The sequence below is a fragment of the Lucilia sericata genome, unplaced genomic scaffold (genome assembly GCF_015586225.1).
Source record: "Lucilia sericata isolate MDLA Ls3-8-SP2 unplaced genomic scaffold, ASM1558622v1 Contig000357F_arrow, whole genome shotgun sequence".
Classification (NCBI taxonomy): domain Eukaryota; kingdom Metazoa; phylum Arthropoda; class Insecta; order Diptera; family Calliphoridae; genus Lucilia; species Lucilia sericata.
Genome location: NW_023994377.1, coordinates 1,808 through 23,688, shown reverse-complemented (window position 1 = coordinate 23,688; position 21,881 = coordinate 1,808). Strand labels below are relative to the sequence as shown.

The following is a 21,881-nucleotide window of genomic DNA, read 5'->3' as shown; positions in this document are numbered from 1 at the left end:
ACAGACTAGACTATAGACTGGACTATAGACTACACTATAGACTACACTATAGACTATACTATAGACCAGACTGTAGACTAGACTATATACTAGACTATAGACTAGACTATAGACTAGACTATAGACTAGACTATAGACTAGACTATAGAATAGACTATAGACTAGACTATAGACTAGCCTATAGACTAGACTATAGACTAGACTATAGACTAGACTATAGACTAGACTATAGACTAGACTATAGACTAGACTATAGACTAGACTATAGACTAGACTATAGACTAGACTATAGACTAGACTATAGACTAGACTATAGACTAGACTATAGACTAGACTATAGACTAGACTATAGACTAGACTATAGACTAGACTATAGACTAGACTATAGACTAGACTATAGACTAGACCATAGACTAGACTGCGGTATTTTGCGATATTAAAAAGTACTGAAAAAGTACTAAAGTACTGAATTTTCCATGCCTGATACAAACAACGAAAAAAAATTAAACACTCAATTAAAATCAAAGTGACATTTCATCAAAATCATTATTAAAATTGACAGTTGCTAATTGTTATTTGTTTTTTTTTTTTCTCAAACAATTTATAGCGTTTTATGCAGTATTTAGCTTCATCAAATTCAACATTTAATCTTAGTAATTTCTTGGATAAGGGTGGAGTTCAAGGTAATTAGAAATAAAACAGTTGAAATTATTATTTCTCAACACACACACAAACACTCAAACAGTCATTTTTACAAAATAGCAAACAAATTGCCAACAGGGATTAAAATTTAATTTTTACAAATTTGTTTAATTGTGCAAAATTTTAATTACATTTTTTTTCATTAAATCATTAATCTTTCTCATTTTAAACATTCATTTATTTTTACCAACTAATATAATTTTTACATTGTTTTTTCTTTTTTTCTTAATTTTGTTGTTCTTGTTGTTGTGGTAACAATATGATGCTTTTTTATATTTTTTTTTCTTTTATTCTTTTTTTTTATATATAAAACTCAACACTCTACACTACCAAAACTACAATTTATATTCTTCATTAACTTGGATTTATTTTTGATTTCTTCTCACAACTGCCAAAATAAAATCAACATCATCATGAACTTATCAACAAATCATACAATTTTAATCAACTAATTACAAATTGCTAAAATTTAATCATTTATGGCTTAATTAACTTTCTCGTTTTGTTTTTTGTTTAATTTGTTTAACAATTATATTTTTGTGAAATTCTATTTATTTTATGTTAAAACAAAAAAAAAAAAACAAACCAAAAATATCCTTCCTAATACTCGCTTTACTACTTCTTCTTTGTACTACTTTTACCTTGTTTCGAACTCATCCCTTCTAATCTAAAAATAAACAAATTACAAAATCAAATTATAAACAAAACCATGTAAAAATATGCTTAAAACAAGATGGTGGTATGTCGGTACCTGGTGGCAGAATGGGTGAGTAAAATTTTTGCAAAATAAAAAATAAAAAACAGAAAATTAAGTATTTTAAAAGTAGTTTTGTTGAAATTAGTTTTTAAGACAAACGACAAAAAAAAAAGAGTTTTTAACAATTTCATTATAGATGTTGACAGATACTATTGTTTTGTTTTATTATTGTTGATAGAAAAGAGAACATTTTGTAGCGGTAGTGGTGGTTAGAAATCTACAAAACTCTATGAGTCTTCGTTAGTCACTCCTTCGTGCGACAATCATACAAAAATTCTGTACGAAATAGGTCTAGGGACGATGGACTTGTATCTGATAGACTGTTTGATGCGTGTGTAGTTTTTACCAAGATGGATATCGCCACGGCTGCCGTTGTCTATATGTCTCTGATGCCGATATAATAAGGTACTTCAGACTCCCTGACGAATGTAGTGTCTTCCAAGCAAAGATCCTTGCGATTTGAAAGCGATTGAACGGAATACGGAATCTTATCGATCTAGAGATAATTTATGTTGATACTCAAACTGTTCTTACAGCGTTGACTTGTCATTCGCTCCTGATTGGAGATTGTAGATCTTAGGGACAAATCCATCTGTTTGATGGGAATGCAGTTTTTAACGACGAGTTCTTAGAGCATTGGCATGTCATACAATACTTTCGTTCCTGGTTATAGATTGTAGAAATGCTCTTAGGGACACATCAATCTGTTTGATAGGTGTTCAATTTTTACCGACAGGTTCAAGATGCAAGATATAAAAAGTTCATTCATACTCCCTGATGAAAGTAGTATATTCCAAGCATAGATCATAACGATTTCGAAAGCGACAGAGCTGATACGGAATCATATCGATCTAGAGTCGGTTGCGTTGAAAGTCAAGTCAAGTTATAGAAATGAACTTAGCGACACATCCATCTGGCTGTTCAGTTTTTAACGACGAGTGGAAGATAGATATCGACACGGGTGCCGTTGTCTATTTCTCTAATGCCGATATAATAAGGTCCTTTAGACTCCCTGACGAAAGTAGTGTATCCCACGTAGAGATCCTAGCGATCTCGAAAGCGACGGAACTCATACGGAATCATATCAATCTAGAGTCGGTTGTGACTATTTATGTTGATAATCTTAATTTTAGGGATATTGCATGACTCAACATTCTCAGTCTTCTAAGTTTTATCAAGGTAATAATTATTCATTTGTTCGACTGGGTTCTATAGAGAGATTTAGATTTTCTCATAACTCTTTCTTTAGTGAATCGATTCGGTAAAACTTCCAGGTTAAAACCACCTCAGGAATCGATCTGTTTTTATTTCTCTCTCCATTTTACTTATGTTCTTTTTGTTCTCTTTCTTTGGATCTTCATATTCTACGAAGGGAGTCGCAATGGACTTACTAAACAAGTAAAATTGCTATGTTCGTTAATTCTGAGTTGATGACTTGATGACTTCACGTCCATTAGCGTTATTCAATTTCAGGCTAAAGAGAGGTGGCTACCAATGGATATTTGTGGGGCTCTTTGAAGATCAAGTGGATGAAATCTATTGTTGCGAATTGAGGATGTTCCCTGTGTTTGTCTAGTTGTTCTCATCTATTGTCTATGGGCGCATATTTGTAGACATTGTGGGACAATTTAATAAATGGAACGTGTCGTGAGGACTTTGATGACAGGAGGGGCAAAGTGCCAAAAACGATTCGGTCATGATAGCATTTGAGGAATCTGCATCAACCGGCTATAATTGGGCTAATATGGTCCTCTCACTATCCGCGATCGCTGGGGGTTTTCTATAAGGACTCAGCTGTATTCTATAACAACTATTTAGCTGTATCAACTCAGTAGATTGCTATAACAACTATTTAGCTGCATCAACTCAGTCGCTTGCTATAACAACTATTTAGCTGCATCAACCGATTTTCTTTCCACTTTAGTATCTGCAACATCTCTTTAAATAATGAAATAAATTTATTAAAAATATATTTTGATAAATAACTTGAACCACGTAGCGTAAATAATTGCTTTTAACGTATTAGTTTTTGGTCATCAGAAAAAAAGAATCACATTAAACATTAATATTTGAAAAAAATGTTTTCATTTGTTTTTGATTTAATTGAATGTAGGTTATGATATGTCACCATTTATCAGACGCTATGCCAAGTATTTAAATGAAAAATCTTTGTCTTATCGTGCAATGGCTTTTGATTTTTGCAAAGTTAAAAGAGGGTAAGTTCATTCATTTCCAATTTAATAAAACAAAAATTATAAAATAATCTTTACTTAATAATTACAGCAAAGAAGAGGGTTCATTACGTACCATGCATGCTGATAAATTATTAAAAACTTTGCCCGTTTTACAAGCACAATTGGATGCTCTATTGGAATTCGATTGTCAATCAAATGATTTAACAAATGGTAATATATTTTGGAAAATATTTCTTTTTTTAAATTCAATATAAATAATTTTAATTTTTTATTATTTTCTTTTATCTCTTAAAAGGTGTCATTAACATGTCATTTATGTTATTATTCCGTGATCTCATACGTTTATTTGCCTGTTACAATGATGGTATTATTAATTTATTGGAAAAATATTTTGATATGAATAAGAAACAAGCACGTGATGCTTTGGATTTGTATAAAAAGTTCTTGGTGCGCATGGATCGTGTGGGGGAATTTTTAAAAGTTGCAGAGGTTAGTTGATAATTTTTATTTTTTTAAATTAAATTACTTTGTTTTCATCGAATGTTTTTATATTTTAATTATAGAATGTCGGCATTGATAAGGGAGATATACCTGATTTAACTAAAGCTCCCAGTTCTTTGTTGGATGCTTTAGAACAACACTTGGCCACACTTGAGGGACGTAAAGTTTCAGCTGCAAATACTCCTACACAATCAGCCAGGTTTGTTTAAAAGGGGAACTTTTACAGTGTAAAATAGCGATTATAGCAAGTTTAATAAACTTTCGTGAAAGATGAAAGTCTATAGTCTAGTCTATAGTCTAGTCTATAGTCTAGTCTATAGTCTAGTCTATAGTCTAGTCTATAGTCTAGTCTATAGTCTAGTCTATAGTCTAGTCTATAGTCTAGTCTATAGTCTAGTCTATAGTCTAGTCTATAGTCTAGTCTATAGTCTAGTCTATAGTCTAGTCTATAGTCTAGTCTATAGTCTAGTCTATAGTCTAGTCTATAGTCTAGTCTATAGTCTAGTCTATAGTCTAGTCTATAGTCTAGTCTATAGTCTAGTCTATAGTCTAGTCTATAGTCTAGTCTATAGTCTAGTCTATAGTCTAGTCTATAGTCTAGTCTATAGTCTAGTCTATAGTCTAGTCTATAGTCTAGTCTATAGTCTAGTCTATAGTCTAGTCTATAGTCTAGTCTATAGTCTAGTCTATAGTCTAGTCTATAGTCTAGTCTATAGTCTAGTCTATAGTCTAGTCTATAGTCTAGTCTAGTCTATAGTCTAGTCTATAGTCTAGTCTATAGTCTAGTCTATAGTCTAGTCTATAGTCTAGTCTATAGTCTAGTCTATAGTCTAGTCTATAGTCTAGTCTATAGTCTAGTCTATAGTCTAGTCTATAGTCTAGTCTATAGTCTAGTCTATAGTCTAGTCTATAGTCTAGTCTATAGTCTAGTCTATAGTCTAGTCTATAGTCTAGTCTATAGTCTAGTCTATAGTCTAGTCTATAGTCTAGTCTATAGTCTAGTCTATAGTCTAGTCTATAGTCTAGTCTATAGTCTAGTCTATAGTCTAGTCTATAGTCTAGTCTATAGTCTAGTCTATAGTCTAGTCTATAGTCTAGTCTATAGTCTAGTCTATAGTCTAGTCTATAGTCTAGTCTATAGTCTAGTCTATAGTCTAGTCTATAGTCTAGTCTATAGTCTAGTCTATAGTCTAGTCTATAGTCTAGTCTATAGTCTAGTCTATAGTCTAGTCTATAGTCTAGTCTATAGTCTAGTCTATAGTCTAGTCTATAGTCTAGTCTATCTAGTCTATAGTCTAGTCTATAGTCTAGTCTATAGTCTAGTCTATAGTCTAGTCTATAGTCTAGTCTATAGTCTAGTCTAGTCTAGTCTATAGTCTAGTCTAGTCTAGTCTATAGTCTATTCTATAGTCTAGTCTATAGTCTAGTCTATATAAAACAAATTCGCGCTAAAATTTTCGTTCCATATAAAGCACAATTAGGATAATGTTTTGCTTCAATATTTATTGAGAAAAATGTTTGTATCTAAAATTATCTTTTGAATTTTGACGCTATTTTTTGTAAGAGATTTTTTTAACCCATTAGATTTTTTTGCTAAAATCCTTTTTAAATATTGATTTTTTTTAGTAATTTTTGAAGTCACACAATATTTTTTTAGATATTTTATTTTTAGTTAATTTTTTGTTCCATTTTAATTTTTTTTATTTTCTTACTTTCTTCCCCTTTTTATTTCCCAACTAATTTTCTCAATTTCTTACTAAAATTAAATTCCTTATTTTCCTAAATTGCTTCTTTTTTGTGTAAAATTTTAAATTTCTCTCTCTATCCTTTAATTTACTTAAAAATTTTGGTTGCTCTTTAAAACAATTTAAAATGAATTTTTATTTTGTTAAAATTATAAACAATTTTGTTAATTAAAAAAAATAAACAAACCTAAAAGTAGCAACCAAAAGAATGTAAAATCCGCTGTTTCTGCCCTATCTTCTACTAGCTCTTCGTTTGGCACAGCTGCCGCTTCAAGTAAATTTGACACTACCAATGGTATCGATGAACAACTAAAGGCCCAAGCATTGGCTGAGGAAGAGGCGGCAATGAATCAATATAAGGTTTGTTTATTCCTTATTTAAATTACTCTTATATTTATAAAATTTTCTTAACATTTAATTAACCTGTTTACCTTTTCTTTTTGTGTGTTTTTGTTTTTATTTTTTTTTTCTAATTTTTAAAATTAAAGCAACATAAAGTTTCTTCACCCACCAGCGGCGGTGCTGCTGCTAACGCTGCATTAACAAATCCATTCTTATCGTCTCCACCAGCTTCAGCAGCTGGTCAACCGATAGTTGATTTGTTTGGTGCTGCCTCAGCACAGCCAGGCTCTGGCTCCACCGCTGCTGCTGGTACCACTAAAGCTTCTGATGATTTACTACAATTGGGCAATCCATTTGCCGATATGTTTGATGCTCCCCTTGCGAGCGGTGCTGGCGGAGGCGTTGCTACAGGTGCTCAAAATTCAAATAATATTTGGATGAATAATAATGGTAGCAATTCTTTTGTTTCTTTTACTTTTAATTTTGTTTTGTTTTGTATATTTTTAAGCTTTAAGTATTTTTGAAGTATTAATTAGATAGAGATAGATAGATAGATAGATAGATAGATAGATAGATAGATAGATAGATAGATAGATAGATAGATAGATAGATAGATAGATAGATAGATAGAATTTTCTTTAAATTTATTATTTTGTTCAATTAGTTTGCTTTGTGATTAAATGATATATTTGTATTTTTATTTAACTTTTTCGCCTTTACTTAAGCCTGTAAATTATTTTTAAGTAAAACTTGATTTAAATTTATTTCGATTATTTTTAATAATATTTCTAATTGTAATTTTAATATTATTTAGCTACCTTTAAGTTTAGCTTATTATTAAAAATATTTTTTATTTGTTTTTATTAGACTGATTAAACTAATTTGTCACATTTCTCTTAAAGGTTTCAATGGATCTGCTGTACCTTCGGCTGCGGCAAACGCTTTTGTTTCCGACAGCAATTTCTCTTCGGTATTCGGTAATACTGAACCAGCCGGTAAGTTTAAGTTTAACAAACGGTATGTTTTGTTTAAAATATAACTACTTGTTCTTTTGGTTACAATTTTTTTTCTAAAAAAAAAAATAAAATTACTGGTTCTTGTTTTATTATTCTTCACTTTAAATATAAATTCCGTCCTTTAATTTCAATTAGTCTTTATAAACTATTTACCAATATGTGTATAAATATTTAAAGTCTGTTATAAAAGAAATCTCTTATTAAACTAATTTTTAATATAATAAACGATTTTATAAAAATCGTAGAATTTTATTATATATTTTTTTAAAATTTATTTTGTTCTAGTATAACTTTTGTTTAAATTGTTTGATTTTGGTTTTTTTTGTTTAATAACTAATAACACATACTAATTATACATAATTAAGCATGTAAAGCGCCGTTTTACTATTAACTCATTGCAATAGTTTAAATAATATTAAAGTTTTATCTTTTTTACTAATGTTCTACTAATTTTTAATTTTTTTTTTGAAAGAAAATGTCAGTCTTTGTATATTATTTTTAAGATTTTTTTAATTTAATATTTTCTAATTTAGTTATTGCTTTGATTTTTCATTATTGTTTAGTTTAGTTTTTAGTAATTTATTTGTTGTTGCCCTTTATTAGTTAAGTGTAAAAAATGTTAAGAATTTTTAGAATCTGCTGTTAGAAACCCACAACACACAACACACTTTAATAATAAGTTTTTAGTGAGACTAAAGACTAGACTATAGACTAGACTATAGACTAGACTATAGACTAGACTATAGACTAGACTATAGACTAGACTATAGACTAGACTATAGACTAGACTATAGACTAGACTATAGACTAGACTATAGACTAGACTATAGACTAGACTATAGACTAGACTATAGACTAGACTATAGACTAGACTAGACTATAGACTAGACTATAGACTAGACTATAGACTAGACTATAGACTAGACTATAGACTAGACTATAGACTAGACTATAGACTACTAGACTAGACTATAGACTAGACTATAGACTAGACTATAGACTAGACTATAGACTAGACTATAGACTAGACTATAGACTAGACTATAGACTAGACTATAGACTAGACTATAGACTAGACTATAGACTAGACTATAGACTAGACTATAGACTAGACTATAGACTAGACTATAGACTAGACTATAGACTAGACTATAGACTAGACTATAGACTAGACTATAGACTAGACTATAGACTAGACTATAGACTAGACTATAGACTAGACTATAGACTAGACTATAGACAGACTATAGACTAGACTATAGACTAGACTATAGACTAGACTATAGACTAGACTATAGACTAGACTATAGACTAGACTATAGACTAGACTATAGACTAGACTATAGACTAGACTATAGACTAGACTATAGACTAGACTATAGACTAAGACTATAGACTAGACTATAGACTAGACTATGACTAGACTATAGACTAGACTATAGACTAGACTATAGACTAGACTATAGACTAGACTATAGACTAGACTATAGACTAGACTATAGACTAGACTATAGACTAGACTATAGACTAGACTATAGACTAGACTATAGACTAGACAAGACTACTAATAGACTAGACTATAGACTAGACTATAGACTAGACTATAGACTAGACTATATAGACTAAGACTAATAGACTAGCTATAGACTAGACTATATGACTAGACTATAGACTAGACTATAGACTAGACTATAGACTAGACTATAGACTAGACTATAGACTAGGACCTATAGACTAGACCTATAAGGACTAGACTATAGACTAGGACATATAGACTAGACTATAGACTAGACTATAGACTAGACTATAGACTAGACTATAGACTAGACTATAGACTAGACTATAGACTAGACTATAGACTAGACTATAGACTAGACTATAGACTAGACTATAGACTAGACTATAGACTAGACTATAGACTAGACTATAGACTAGACTATAGACTAGACTATAGACTAGACTATAGACTAGACTATAGACTAGACTATAGACTAGACTATAGACTAGACTATAGACTAGACTATAGACTAGACTAGACTATAGACTAGACTATAGACTAGACTAGACTAGACTAGACTAGACTAGACTAGACTAGACTAGACTAGACTATAGACTAGACTAGACTATAGACTAGACTATAGACTAAAATATAGACTAGACTATAGACTAGACTATAGACTAGACTATAGACTAGACTATAGACTAGACTATAGACTAGACTATAGACTAGACTATAGACTAGACTATACTAGACTATAGACTAGACTATAGACTAGACTATAGACTAGACTATAGACTAGACTATAGACTAGACTATAGACTAGACTATAGACTAGACTATAGACTAGACTATAGACTAGACTATAGACTAGACTATATACTAGACTATAGACTAGACTATAGACTAGACTATAGACTAGACTATAGACTAGACTATAGACTAGACTATAGACTAGACTATAGACTAGACTATAGACTAGACTATAGACTAGACTATAGACTAGACTATAGACTAGACTATAGACTAGACTATAGACTAGACTATAGACTAGACTATAGACTAGACTATAGACTAGACTATAGACTAGACTATAGACTAGACTATAGACTAGACTATAGACTAGACTATAGACTAGACTAGACTATAGACTAGACTAGACTATAGACTAGACTAGACTATAGACTAGACTATAGACTAGACTATAGACTAGACTATAGACTAGACTATAGACTAGACTATAGACTAGACTATAGACTAGACTATAGACTAGACTATAGACTAGACTATAGACTAGACTATAGACTAGACTATAGACTAGACTATAGACTAGACTATAGACTAGACTATAGACTAGACTATAGACTAGACTATAGACTAGACTATAGACTAGACTATGACTAGACTATAGACTAGACTATAGACTAGACTATAGACTAGACTATAGACTAGACTATAGACTAGACTATAGACTAGACTATAGACTAGACTATAGACTAGACTATAGACTAGACTATAGACTAGACTATAGACTAGACTATAGACTAGACTATAGACTAGACTATAGACTAGACTATAGACTAGACTATAGACTAGACTATAGACTAGACTATAGACTAGACTATAGACTAGACTATAGACTAGACTATAGACTAGACTATAGACTAAAGTATAGACTAGAGTATAGACTAGACTATAGACTAGACTATAGACTAGACTATAGACTAGAGTATAGACTAGACTATAGACTAGACTATAGACTAGACTATAGACTAGAGTAGAATATAGTCTAGATTAGATAATAGAGTAGACTATAGACTAAACTTTAATAGAGACTAGATTAAATAATAGACTATACTATAGACTAGACAGTAGACTAGACTATATGCGAGACTATAGACTACACTACAGAGTATACTACAAACTAGACTATAGACTAGACTATAGGCTAGACTATAGACTACACTATAGAGTATACTACAGACTAGACTGTAGACTAGAATATAAAACTTGATTTACCCAAAATCTATATTCCCCTTGTGTTGTGGGTTTAAAACAGTAGAACTAATAAAATTAAGTTCCTTTATTAAACCCCTTTAAGTATATTATTTTTAATTTACCCCTTTTTTCTTTTTATTTACATATATTTTTTTTGTAAAATTTAAAACCTCAACGATTTGATTCTAAATATCTTAATATGTGTGCAACAAACAAAAATTGGTATTTTTCAAAAAAAAAAAAAATATAACGAAAAACAAAACAAAAATATATTTAGCAACTGGAGCAGCATTAGCAAATCCATTTTTTGATTCAATGGAACCACAAACTTTATTCGATACCACAACCTCCACAACATTATCATCATCGTCGTTAACATCAGCAACAATTAATAATAATGTAGCAAATGTAGCCAACAATTCGACTTCCATTAACTCCAATACAAATCTATTTATGACGTCGTCATCACAACCGACTTCTCTGACAACAGGTGAACTAAATTAAATTTATAGAAAACAAAAAACAAACAACTTTTTTAAAAATTATTGCTTTTCTACCAAACCAAACAAACAAATTGAGATAAAAAAGAAGCGTACAAGTACATGTAAAATCCATTTAAAAAATTAAACACTTTTTCACTCCTTTTATTCACTTCACTCCACCGTGTAATCTATGTGTTCAGCTCAGTAGCCGTGTATCTTTTTAGAACTACTTATTATGTAACGAATTATTTCGTAAATCATATTTTTGTTGTTTGTTGTAGTCTTTATTCTCAAACGAATCTTGTAAACTACTTCCAAAAAATATATATATTTTTTGTACGCTGCTTGTTTTTATATCTACTTACTGCTGCGCTACAACTGCATACATTCTTGCTTCCCTGAGTATTGTATGGGATGTATGGTTGTATGTACTAGTATGTGTGTATTTCTATTCATTACCAGAATCCTTTTTTGGTCCTTGAATAATTCTTAATTTGTTTATTTATTTAGTTTGTTTTGCTGCTTCCATTTGTTTTGATTTGTAGTTAAGAAATGATTTTGTCCAGAACATTTAAACTAAAATTTTGTAAACCTTTTTTTTTTTTTTGTTGTCCTTAATCTTTGGTGGATTTTTTTTGTTTAAATTTTGTTTTTGTTTGTATTTTCTTTATAAAATATTTTGCTTAATTTTGTTTGAAATGTTTTATTTTTGAAAATGTATCATAAGCCTATTTAATTGTGCGCGTGTGCCTAGTACTGCTATTGAATAAATAATTAATTTTATTCTATCTTTTAAGTCCGTATTATTGAGAAATGAGAATTTACTGATTATTAGGGAAATTTAGGCGGAAATTATGATATTTATATTTAGTAACTTTAGACATAGGTTTAATGGTTTAAATCGTCTTCTGTTAGGTTCTTTAAAAATATTATTTTTATGGACAATTTTTTTATAATTTACTCGCAGTTCTCAAAAATATGTGTTTCACAATCTTTATAAATTAGTAATGACATATATAAAGACAAGTAAGAAATTATAGTCAGTCGAGGCCGGCCATATAATACCCTGCACCGGTTACAAAAATAAAATAAGATTTAGTTTTCATAATAAAGCATTTAAGTTGAATTGTATTATGAACTTAAAAGCCCTATTCGTCGGGTTCATTTGTATGGGGGCTAGGTGAAATAATGGACTGAAATAGGTTTCTTCTCCGGTACCATAGAAGATCATTTACCAAATTTCATTGAGTTATCTTCAAAATTGCGATCTGTAGTTTGATTAAAAGGTTTACAAGCCCAATTCAGGGGTTCAGTTCAAGGTTCAGGGACAATAGAAAATCATGTACCAAATTTCATTGAATTATCTTCTAAATTGCGATCTGTAGTTTGATTAAAAGTTTACATGGACGAACATAGCTAAATCGACTCAGATGATTCTAAGTCGATTGGTATACTTTAAGGTGGGTATGGGACCAATATTATTGTGCGTATACACCACTAAAGTGGTGTTGGGTATAAATAGTTTATGATATTTGAGGATTATAACTTTAATAGTTTCCGAGATATAGGATTTTGTGTATTTAATTCATATGGGAGAACTCACGGCAAGTATTGTCCATTTTTTCCCAAAGATTTCAAAGATCTTCGTGCAAAATTTGGTTATTTCGGCTATAATAGGCTCCCAGATATACAAATTTTGTATTCAACTTATTTGGAAGGTGTCACGCCCCCTATTGAAAGTGCACATATATTTTTACAAATTAGTCTTCCAGTTGTACAAATTTTTCTATTAAATTTATTTGGTAGATGCCACGCCCCACAGTGGTGTAGGAAAAAAAAAGAGGGAAATAATTCGGTAACTTCTAAACGGTTAATCCGATTTTGATGAAATTTGGTATGCACAAAGAGGAGGTGTTGTCGAGTTTAGGTTTTGAATTTGGACCTTATAGGCCAACCAGGGGCCCGGCGGGGGGTCCTCAAATTAGGACACCTCGGCTATGTTAAATTTTTAAAACGATCCTATTTCTTCATTTGAGTTCCGATTTAAAAAAAATTTCGTATATAGAATCTCCTCATCGAGCACTATAAAAAATGTCGTCGTAGCAGTAAATTATCTCTTATAGTTTAGGAGATATTCGCATTTGAAAATGAAAATTTTAAAATTTTTACCGTCCTTACTTTAGTTTTTTGATAATAGCGGGTCCAAATATTCCCGATTTTCGCCATATTTTTTTTATTCGCTTAACAACAAGTTTATATATCAAGCAGTGAAAGAATTATGTAAAAATCATGACTGAGTCCAAAGTTATAGGCATATTAATTTAAAAAATTAAAAAAAGGCCATTTTTTTGGGAAAAAAGTATCTTTTTCTTTTTAAGTTATCTAAAAAGTTTCTAAGAAGATGTATATAAAATTTATACTTTTTGGAAAGCTGACTTTACATAAAATACGATAAATGAAACAGAATCTAAAAATTTTTAATACCGAGGGGACCAGGTCCAATTTTCCAAAAAAAAACCTATTTTTTATGGAAAATTCAATTTTGAGCAAAAATTCTCAAATCGCATAGTCGATATCAAATTATAGTGACCTGTTTTATATGACCCAATATGTTCTTAATCATTTTGTAACGGGTTTCGATAACCCCGCCCCTGGTATGGATAAAATAGGCAAAAAACCAAAAAATTCCATTTTTGGGATTTTTTAAAACTTTTTTGGGAATTCCGGGATTTCTAATAAGAAAATTCGAAATTTTTATTTAATTTTGGATTTTAAGTAAAAAAAGCTACCTAACTGTAAAATTTCATCAAAAAATATTCATAAATAAAATTTTTATTGCAATTTGAAAAATTTGTATCTTCGCAAAAACTGAATAAAAAACATTTTTTAATTTTTTTTTAAAAAAAGTATTCCGCGAATTTTTTAATTTTCAAAATTAATTACAGTTTTGAAAAATAGACAAAATTACCTTTCCATTGATATATAACATGCCTACCTAATGTTTTTTAAGTGACAAATTAATTAGGGAAAACTAAACATCTTTTAGAAAATTTACCTAGCACTATTATTTTCATCCATATATGTAACAAATTTAAGAGTTAACCTTATGGATGAAAATAATAGTGCTATGTAAATTTTCTAAAAGATGTTGAATTTTCCCTAATTAATTTGTCACTTAAAAAACATTAGGTAGGCATGTTATATATCAATGGAAATTTTACAGTTAGGTAGCTTTTTTTACTTAAAATCCAAAATTAAATAAAAATTTCGAATTTTCTTATTAGAAATCCCGGAATTCCCAAAAAAGTTTTAAAAAATCCCAAAAATTGGATTTTTTGGTTTTTTTGCCTATTATATCCATACCAGGGGCGGGGTTATCGAAACCCGTTACAAAATGATTAAGAACATATTGGGTCATATAAAACAGGTCACTATAATTTGATATCGACTATCGATTTGAGAATTTTTGCTCAAAATTGAATTTTCCATAAAAAATAGGTTTTTTTTTGGAAAATTGGACCTGGTCCCCTCGGTATTAAAAATTTTTAGATTCTGTTTCATTTATCGTATTTTATGTAAAGTCAGCTTTCCAAACAGTATAAATTTTATATACATCTTCTTAGAAATTTTTTAGATAACTTAAAAAGAAAAAGATACTTTTTTCCCAAAAAAATGGCCTTTTTTTAATTTTTTAAATTAATATGCCTATAACTTTGGACTCAGTCATGATTTTTACATAATTCTTTCACTGCTTGATATATAAACTTGTTGTTAAGCGAATAAAAAAAATATGGCGAAAATCGGGAATATTTGGACCCGCTATTATCAAAAAACTAAAGTAAGGACGGTAAAAATTTTAAAATTTTAATTTTCAAATGCGAATATCTCCTAAACTATAAGAGATAATTTACTGCTACGACATTTTTTATAGTGCTCGATGAGGAGATTCTATATACGAAATTTTTTTTAAATCGGAACTCAAATGAAGAAATAGGATCGTTTTAAAAATTTAACATAGCCGAGGTGTCCTAATTTGAGGACCCCCCGCCGGGCCCCTGATTGGCCTATAAGGTCCAAATTCAAAACCTAAACTCGACAACACCTCCTCTTTGTGCATACCAAAATCGTGCATCAAAATCGGATTAACCGTTTAGAAGTTACCGAATTATTTCCCTCTTTTTTTTTTCCTATACCACTGTGCGCCCCCTATTGCAAGTTCACCTGTATTTTGTCAAACGTTTATATGTATCTCAATGTTATCTATACAAAATTTGTAGTCTAATCCTCTGGTAGTTTCCCAGATAGAAGATTAAGTTCATATGGGAGGTACCAAGACCCATATGACAAATACGCACATAAATATACCCCCAAGTTAAGAGCCATTTAGCTAAAAGGGTCCCCTCATGTATGAGTTTTAATTGGGGGAATATTCAGGAAATTTTCCATAGTTTTGGTATTTATATAAGCTTTATTATTAAAGTTTATGTGTCATGTTGCGACTTTGACCTCAATTCGGGCTAGAACCGTTATTCACCATAATTTATGGTATAATTCCTGAATGTGTAAAACTAACTAGGTCGAAATTTACCATGATTTGTACACAATCAACATATTTATGACAATAAACTCTGGACCAATATTGTCCATTTCCTATAGCGAACAAATATTATAAACAGAACATATTTGTGGACATTTTTAATCGGTTAGCTCCTTCCGTTCAAACCTATGGCGATTTCAATAGACAGTCAGACGGATTTTAATAAGGAACTCGAATATAAAAAAAGAAGAGAGATTCTGCTGTAAGCAGAACAGAAAGTCAGTGTGTTTTGTTGCTAGTGAGAAGCCCACTTTCTGAAGAGAATCCGCAATGGTATTGCCAGGTATCTGTTGATGACCTGGAATCAATTACAGTCTTATTGTGGAATGTTTCGCCATCTTATTTAGGGATGTCGGGCATTCTATATAGAAGCCACCACCTAGACCAACTTTCGATTTGGAGTCATCGATGAATATCTAATATACAATTAATAAATCATTCGTATAAGGAGATTCCTGCATCAGAAGTTTTAACAATTTAATTTAGAACTAAGAAAAAGCATTTTTGAGAACTGCAAGATTATTGTTTATTTTCTAAGTATACATAATATAATTTAATTGTTAAGTTAGTTTTATCAAGAACTTCTTTAGGAACCAACAACTAATACAAATTGTTAAAGTTTAAAAAAATGTTGTAACAATTTGTAATAGCTTATAATAGTGTTATGTTAATTTGTTTCAAATTAAAATTTCTTAAATTGATTGACAATTCGTAAAGTTTATTTTAGTGTAAAGTTCTTACGGTGGTGGTTATATTTCTTCTTGTATATAAACACAACATTTATTAATTAATTAATTCTGCTTGCTTATTAAAAACAATATTTGTTTTTTGTTTATATTTAATTTATTTTACTTTTAATACTTTCACTAACAAGGGATGTATGATAATTGTCCAATTCACAATCAGCATTGTAGGGTTGTATTGTTGTATAATAACACAATTATCAAATACAATGATACAATACTACAAAACTGATTGTGAATGGGCCAAATGTATTGCAACTAAATTTTGAAACTGAAATTATGAAATTGTAGTGATTCTATAGTACTAGACTATAAACTAGACTGTAGACTAGACTATAGGCTAGACTATAGACTAGACTAGACTATAGACTAGACTATAGACTAGACTATAGACTAGACTATAGACTAGACTATAGACTAGACTATAGACTAGACTATAGACTAGACTATAGACTAGGCTATAGACTAGACTATAGACTAGACTATAGACTAGACTATAGACTAGACTATAGACTAGACTATAGACTAGACTATAGACTAGACAATAGACTAGACTAGACTAGACTATAGACTAGACTATAGACTAGACTAGACTAGACTATAGACGAGACTATAGACTAGACTAATAGACTAGACTATAGACTAGACTATAGACTAGACTATAGACTAAACTATAGACTAGACTATAGACTAGACTATAGACTAACTATAGACTAGACTATAGACTATAGACTAAACTATAGACTAGACTATAGACTATACTATAGACTAGACTATAGACTAGACTATTGACTAGACTATAGACTAAACTATAGACTAGACTATAGACTAGACTATAGACTAGACTATAGACTATAGACTAGACTATAGACTAACTATAGACTAAACTATAGACTAGACTATAGACTAGACTATAGACTAGACTATAGACTAAACTATAGACTAGACTATAGACTAGACTATAGACTAAACTATAGACTAGACTATAGACTAGACTATAGACTAGACTATAGACTAGACTATTGACTAGTCTATAGACTAAACTATAGACTAGACTATAGACTAGACTATAGACTAGACTATAGACTAGACTGACTAGACTATAGACTAGACTATAGACTAGACTATAGACTAGACTATAGACTAGACTATAGACTAGACTATAGACTAGACTATAGACTAGACTATAGACTAGACTATAGACTAGACTATAGACTAGACTATAGACTAGACTATAGACTAGACTATAGACTAGACTATAGACTAGACTATAGACTAGACTATAGACTAGACTATAGACTAGACTATAGACTAGACTATAGACTAGACTAGACTATAGACTAGACTATAGACTAGACTATAGACTAGACTAGACTATAGACTAGACTATAGACTAGACTAGACTATAGACTAGACTAGACTATAGACTAGACTAGACTATAGACTAGACTATAGACTAGACTATAGACTAGACTATAGACTAGACTATAGACTAGACTATAGACTAGACTAGACTATAGACTAGACTATAGACTAGACTATAGACTTGACTATAGACTAGACTAGACTAGACTATAGACTAGACTATAGACTAGACTATAGACTAGACTATAGACTAGACTATAGGCTGGACTATAGACTAGACTATAGATAAGTTAGAAGCGGTATTTTTCAGAATTTTCCATCCATGCTTACAAATTCAGCTTCCCTTGTTATTTTTTCTCTTTCTCTTTATTTTTGTTTTTTTTTTTATTATTTATAATTATTGTTTTTATTATTTTTTTTTTAAAACCATACGTTTTCTCTATCTCTCTCTTTCTATTCACATTTTAAATTTCCTTTTTAATATTGTTTTGATATAAAAAAATACAAAAATTAATATAGTCCAACAACAAATTCATCAATATTTATTTGCAAATATATTTTTTTCTTCTTCTCTTTTTATGTTTTATTTTATTTAAACAAAAAAAAAAACATCCCATTTATTTGTCTAAAAAAACTGTGGTGGCACAAATCTTAATAAATAAAACCGTTAAAAATATAAAAATGTTAATTAAAACAAACGACAATTAATTAATAAAATAACAATAATTATTAAAATGTGTAAAAATAATGGTGGAATCTCATATCTAAAAAAATACCAAAAAAACAAAATGGTGGTTATCATTTTACTTTTAACATGTGTGCGTGTGTGTATGCAATGGTTTTGGTTACAACAAAAAAATCACAATTCATTTAAAATCTCATTTGTAAAACTCTCCTTTATCATTCTCTTTATTCATTATAATTGTAATTATATTTATTTTGTTTTATATATGTGTGCGTGTGCCTTTATGTGTGCGTGTTTTGTATTATTATTATTATTGTAATAATTCTAATTAAAAATTCGCTGAAAATGCACCAAAAATTCAAAATACACCATATTTTAACACGCAAAATATCACAAATCAATTTGTAATAAAACCAAAATTGAACGTCCAAATTTTTATGCCAAAAAAAAAAATCTCTTAAAAACCACATACTTTTTTTGTAAAAAAAAAACACAAAAATTTTGCATTCAATTAAAAAAATAAACAAAGGCTTTGATGCTTTGGGTGATGTTTTAAAACCCGGCATAACGTCTACTACAACAAATACTACTGTTGGCAAACCACCAGCAGGAAATCAAACAAATATTAATACTGCAGGTATTGCCTCACAAGATCAACTACTCCACCACCACCAACAACAATCGCAACAGCAGCAACAGCAACCACCAGCCAGCACTGGAAAACTCTTAACTGGTGATTTGGATAGTTCTCTCATGTCTCTAGTTGAAAATTTAAATATTAATAAATCAGCTACAACAAAGTGAGTAAAAAAAAAACAAATACAAAAACAAACAAGTAAAAAATCATATCACTCAGAATTAGCAAAAAACATTTTAATCCTCCAACATTTCTCTCACGCTCTCCTTAATCCTTTCGAACGTTTAATCCAATATGTTTGTTATAAAAATGTCGTTAATTTAGAATTCGTATATTTTACTTCAAAAATATGCACAAATTTCCGGAAAAGTATTTTTAAAAATTTTGCTCTATTGTTGTTGATTTAAAGCAGTGATCGGCAGAGAGTGACGAATGTGTTTGAAAGCCAGAGATCGAAAGAGATTAATATTGGTTTGGACTAGTTTACAGACTAGTTAGTAAATTAGTTCATAGTTTAGTAGACTAGTCAGTAGACAAATTACACGTCGATAGACTAATTAGTAGACTAGTCTATAGACTAATCAATGGACTAGTCAATAGTCTACTACCACTCTACAGTCTAGTCAATAGACTATTCTGTAGACTAGTCCATATACTACTGAGAAGTCTAGTCCATAGACATGTCAACAGGATAGTCAATAGACTAGTGCTTAAACTAGTCCATTGACTAGCCAAGACACTACTCTGCAGACTAGTCCATATACCACTCAATAGACTAGTCAATAGACTAGTCCACGAACTAGTCCACAGACGAGACAATAGACAAGTCCATAGACTAGTCAGTAGCCTAGTCCATAGACTAGTCAATAGCCTAGTCCATAGACTAGTAAATAGACTACTCTGTAGAATAGTCAATAGATTTGTCCATACTGTCAATACAGTACTTTGTAGGCTAGTCCATACACTAGTCTACTAGACTACTCTGCAGTCCATAGTCTACTCAATAGTGTAGTCCATAGACTAGTCAATAGACAAGTCCATCAACTAGTTAATATAGTAGTCCATGGACTAGTCCATATTTTAGTCCATAGACTAGTAAATAGACTAGTAAATAGACTACTCTGTAGAATAGTCAATAGACTTGTCCATAGTCCTGTCAATAGAGTACTTTGTAGGCTAGTCCATATACTAGTCTACTAGGCTACTCTGCATAGACTAGTCCATAAACTACTAAATAGACTAGTCCATAGACTACTCTGTAGAAAAGTCAATAGACTAGACTTGTCCATAGACTATTCAATAGACTAGTCAATAGAATGGTTAATAGACTAGTCCATTGACTAGTCAATAGAATAGTCAATAGACTATTCATAGACTACTGTGTAGGCTAGACAATGCTTGTCAATAGACTAGTCAATAGACAACTCTGTAGACTAGTCCATAGACTACTCCGTAGACTAGTCCGTAGATTATTCTGTAGACTAGTCCATAAACTAACCATTTAATAATTCAGTAGATTAGTTAATAGTCTAGTTCATAGACTAGTAATAGAACAGTCAATAGACTAGTGCTAGCTTCACGCTTATATAAAATAACTGTTTCATTACACAAACAACTTATTTGCCACTCTCTGTCGATATCTGATTAAAGCATAAGCAATATTATTTTGGATTAAATATCATATTGGATTAAATATAAACTTTCTTTCTCTCTTTATTGGTTGATTAGAAAAGGGAAAACAAATTCCTTAAAAATTAGTTCAAAATTCTTAACGATAAATCCTGATCCAACTAAAAATCCATTAGCTCAACTCCAAACTCACTCTCCATTTAAAACTTTCCTGTCTTTCTATCTCTCTCCAACTCACTGTCATAATCTCTTTCTCTCTTTCATACTCATACTATTTAATCATTGTATTTGTATTATATCATTCATTCATTACAACCAAAAAAAAAAAAAAGAAAATAAATCAAAGCAGAAAACAAAAACTTCTTCCCATTATATTCATTCCATAGACCTGTGCAATGGAATTCACCTAAAAATACTGCGAAACCTGGTGCTAATTGGACACCTCAACCAATGGCTGCTACTACGGGTGCTGGCTATCGTCCAATGGTGAGTGTCTTTGTCTCTCCTCTATATCTCTCTCTCTTTCTATATTCAGAATTATAAGAAAAAAATACAAAAAAATGCAAAAAATTTTGAAAAAAGAAGAACAATACCAAACTTCAGTGTTATTATTCTACTATTTTGCTTCTTATTTGTTTTTAAAATATACAAAGAAAAAGCTTTATAAATTTGGAAAATTTTGTGTTTTTTTCTTTGTTTTTAAAACATTTAAAAAAGCGGCCATTTTAAGCTTAGTTAAGTTTTTTTTTAAGCAAAAAATTAGGCTGTAAACGTAAATTTAAGAGATTATTTATTCATTAATAAATAATATATTGTTTAATTGAAATTTGTGCCAATAAGGAAGGTTTTAGGTTTTGATACATTCAACTTTTTTTGTTTGTTTAATTTTGTTGCTCTTTTTGTACTACACAACCTCACTTTATCTGACACTTTTATTTTATTTTTTTAAAAATATTTTTTCTCTTCTTTACACCGTAGTTGAGTTTAAA

The 21,881-nt window shown here is 30.3% G+C and overlaps 1 protein-coding gene across 33 annotated transcripts in view; it reads left to right on the top strand.

Annotated features, from left to right (window-relative positions):
• Positions 1 to 21,450, top strand: part of LOC119604058 (phosphatidylinositol-binding clathrin assembly protein LAP-like) — a 37,420-nt gene extending 15,970 nt beyond the window's left edge. For 6 of the 33 annotated variants that reach the window (XM_037956443.1, XM_037956442.1, XM_037956441.1 and 3 more), the window contains 12 exons: positions 608 to 683; positions 1,436 to 1,468; positions 3,573 to 3,675; positions 3,743 to 3,864; positions 3,950 to 4,143; positions 4,218 to 4,354; positions 6,095 to 6,260; positions 6,389 to 6,692; positions 7,145 to 7,237; positions 11,032 to 11,244; positions 19,156 to 19,426; positions 21,279 to 21,450. In XM_037956443.1, the coding sequence (XP_037812371.1) occupies positions 608 to 683; positions 1,436 to 1,468; positions 3,573 to 3,675; positions 3,743 to 3,864; positions 3,950 to 4,143; positions 4,218 to 4,354; positions 6,095 to 6,260; positions 6,389 to 6,692; positions 7,145 to 7,237; positions 11,032 to 11,244; positions 19,156 to 19,426; positions 21,279 to 21,435 (1,869 nt within the window). In that variant the 3' untranslated portion in view covers positions 21,436 to 21,450. The remainder of the gene's footprint in view (positions 1 to 607; positions 684 to 1,435; positions 1,469 to 3,572; positions 3,676 to 3,742; positions 3,865 to 3,949; positions 4,144 to 4,217; positions 4,355 to 6,094; positions 6,261 to 6,388; positions 6,693 to 7,144; positions 7,238 to 11,031; positions 11,245 to 19,155; positions 19,427 to 21,278) is intronic. The other 27 variants (XM_037956457.1, XM_037956460.1, XM_037956459.1 and 24 more) reach the window with 22 other exon arrangements.
• The last annotated feature ends 431 nt before the right edge of the window (positions 21,451 to 21,881 follow it).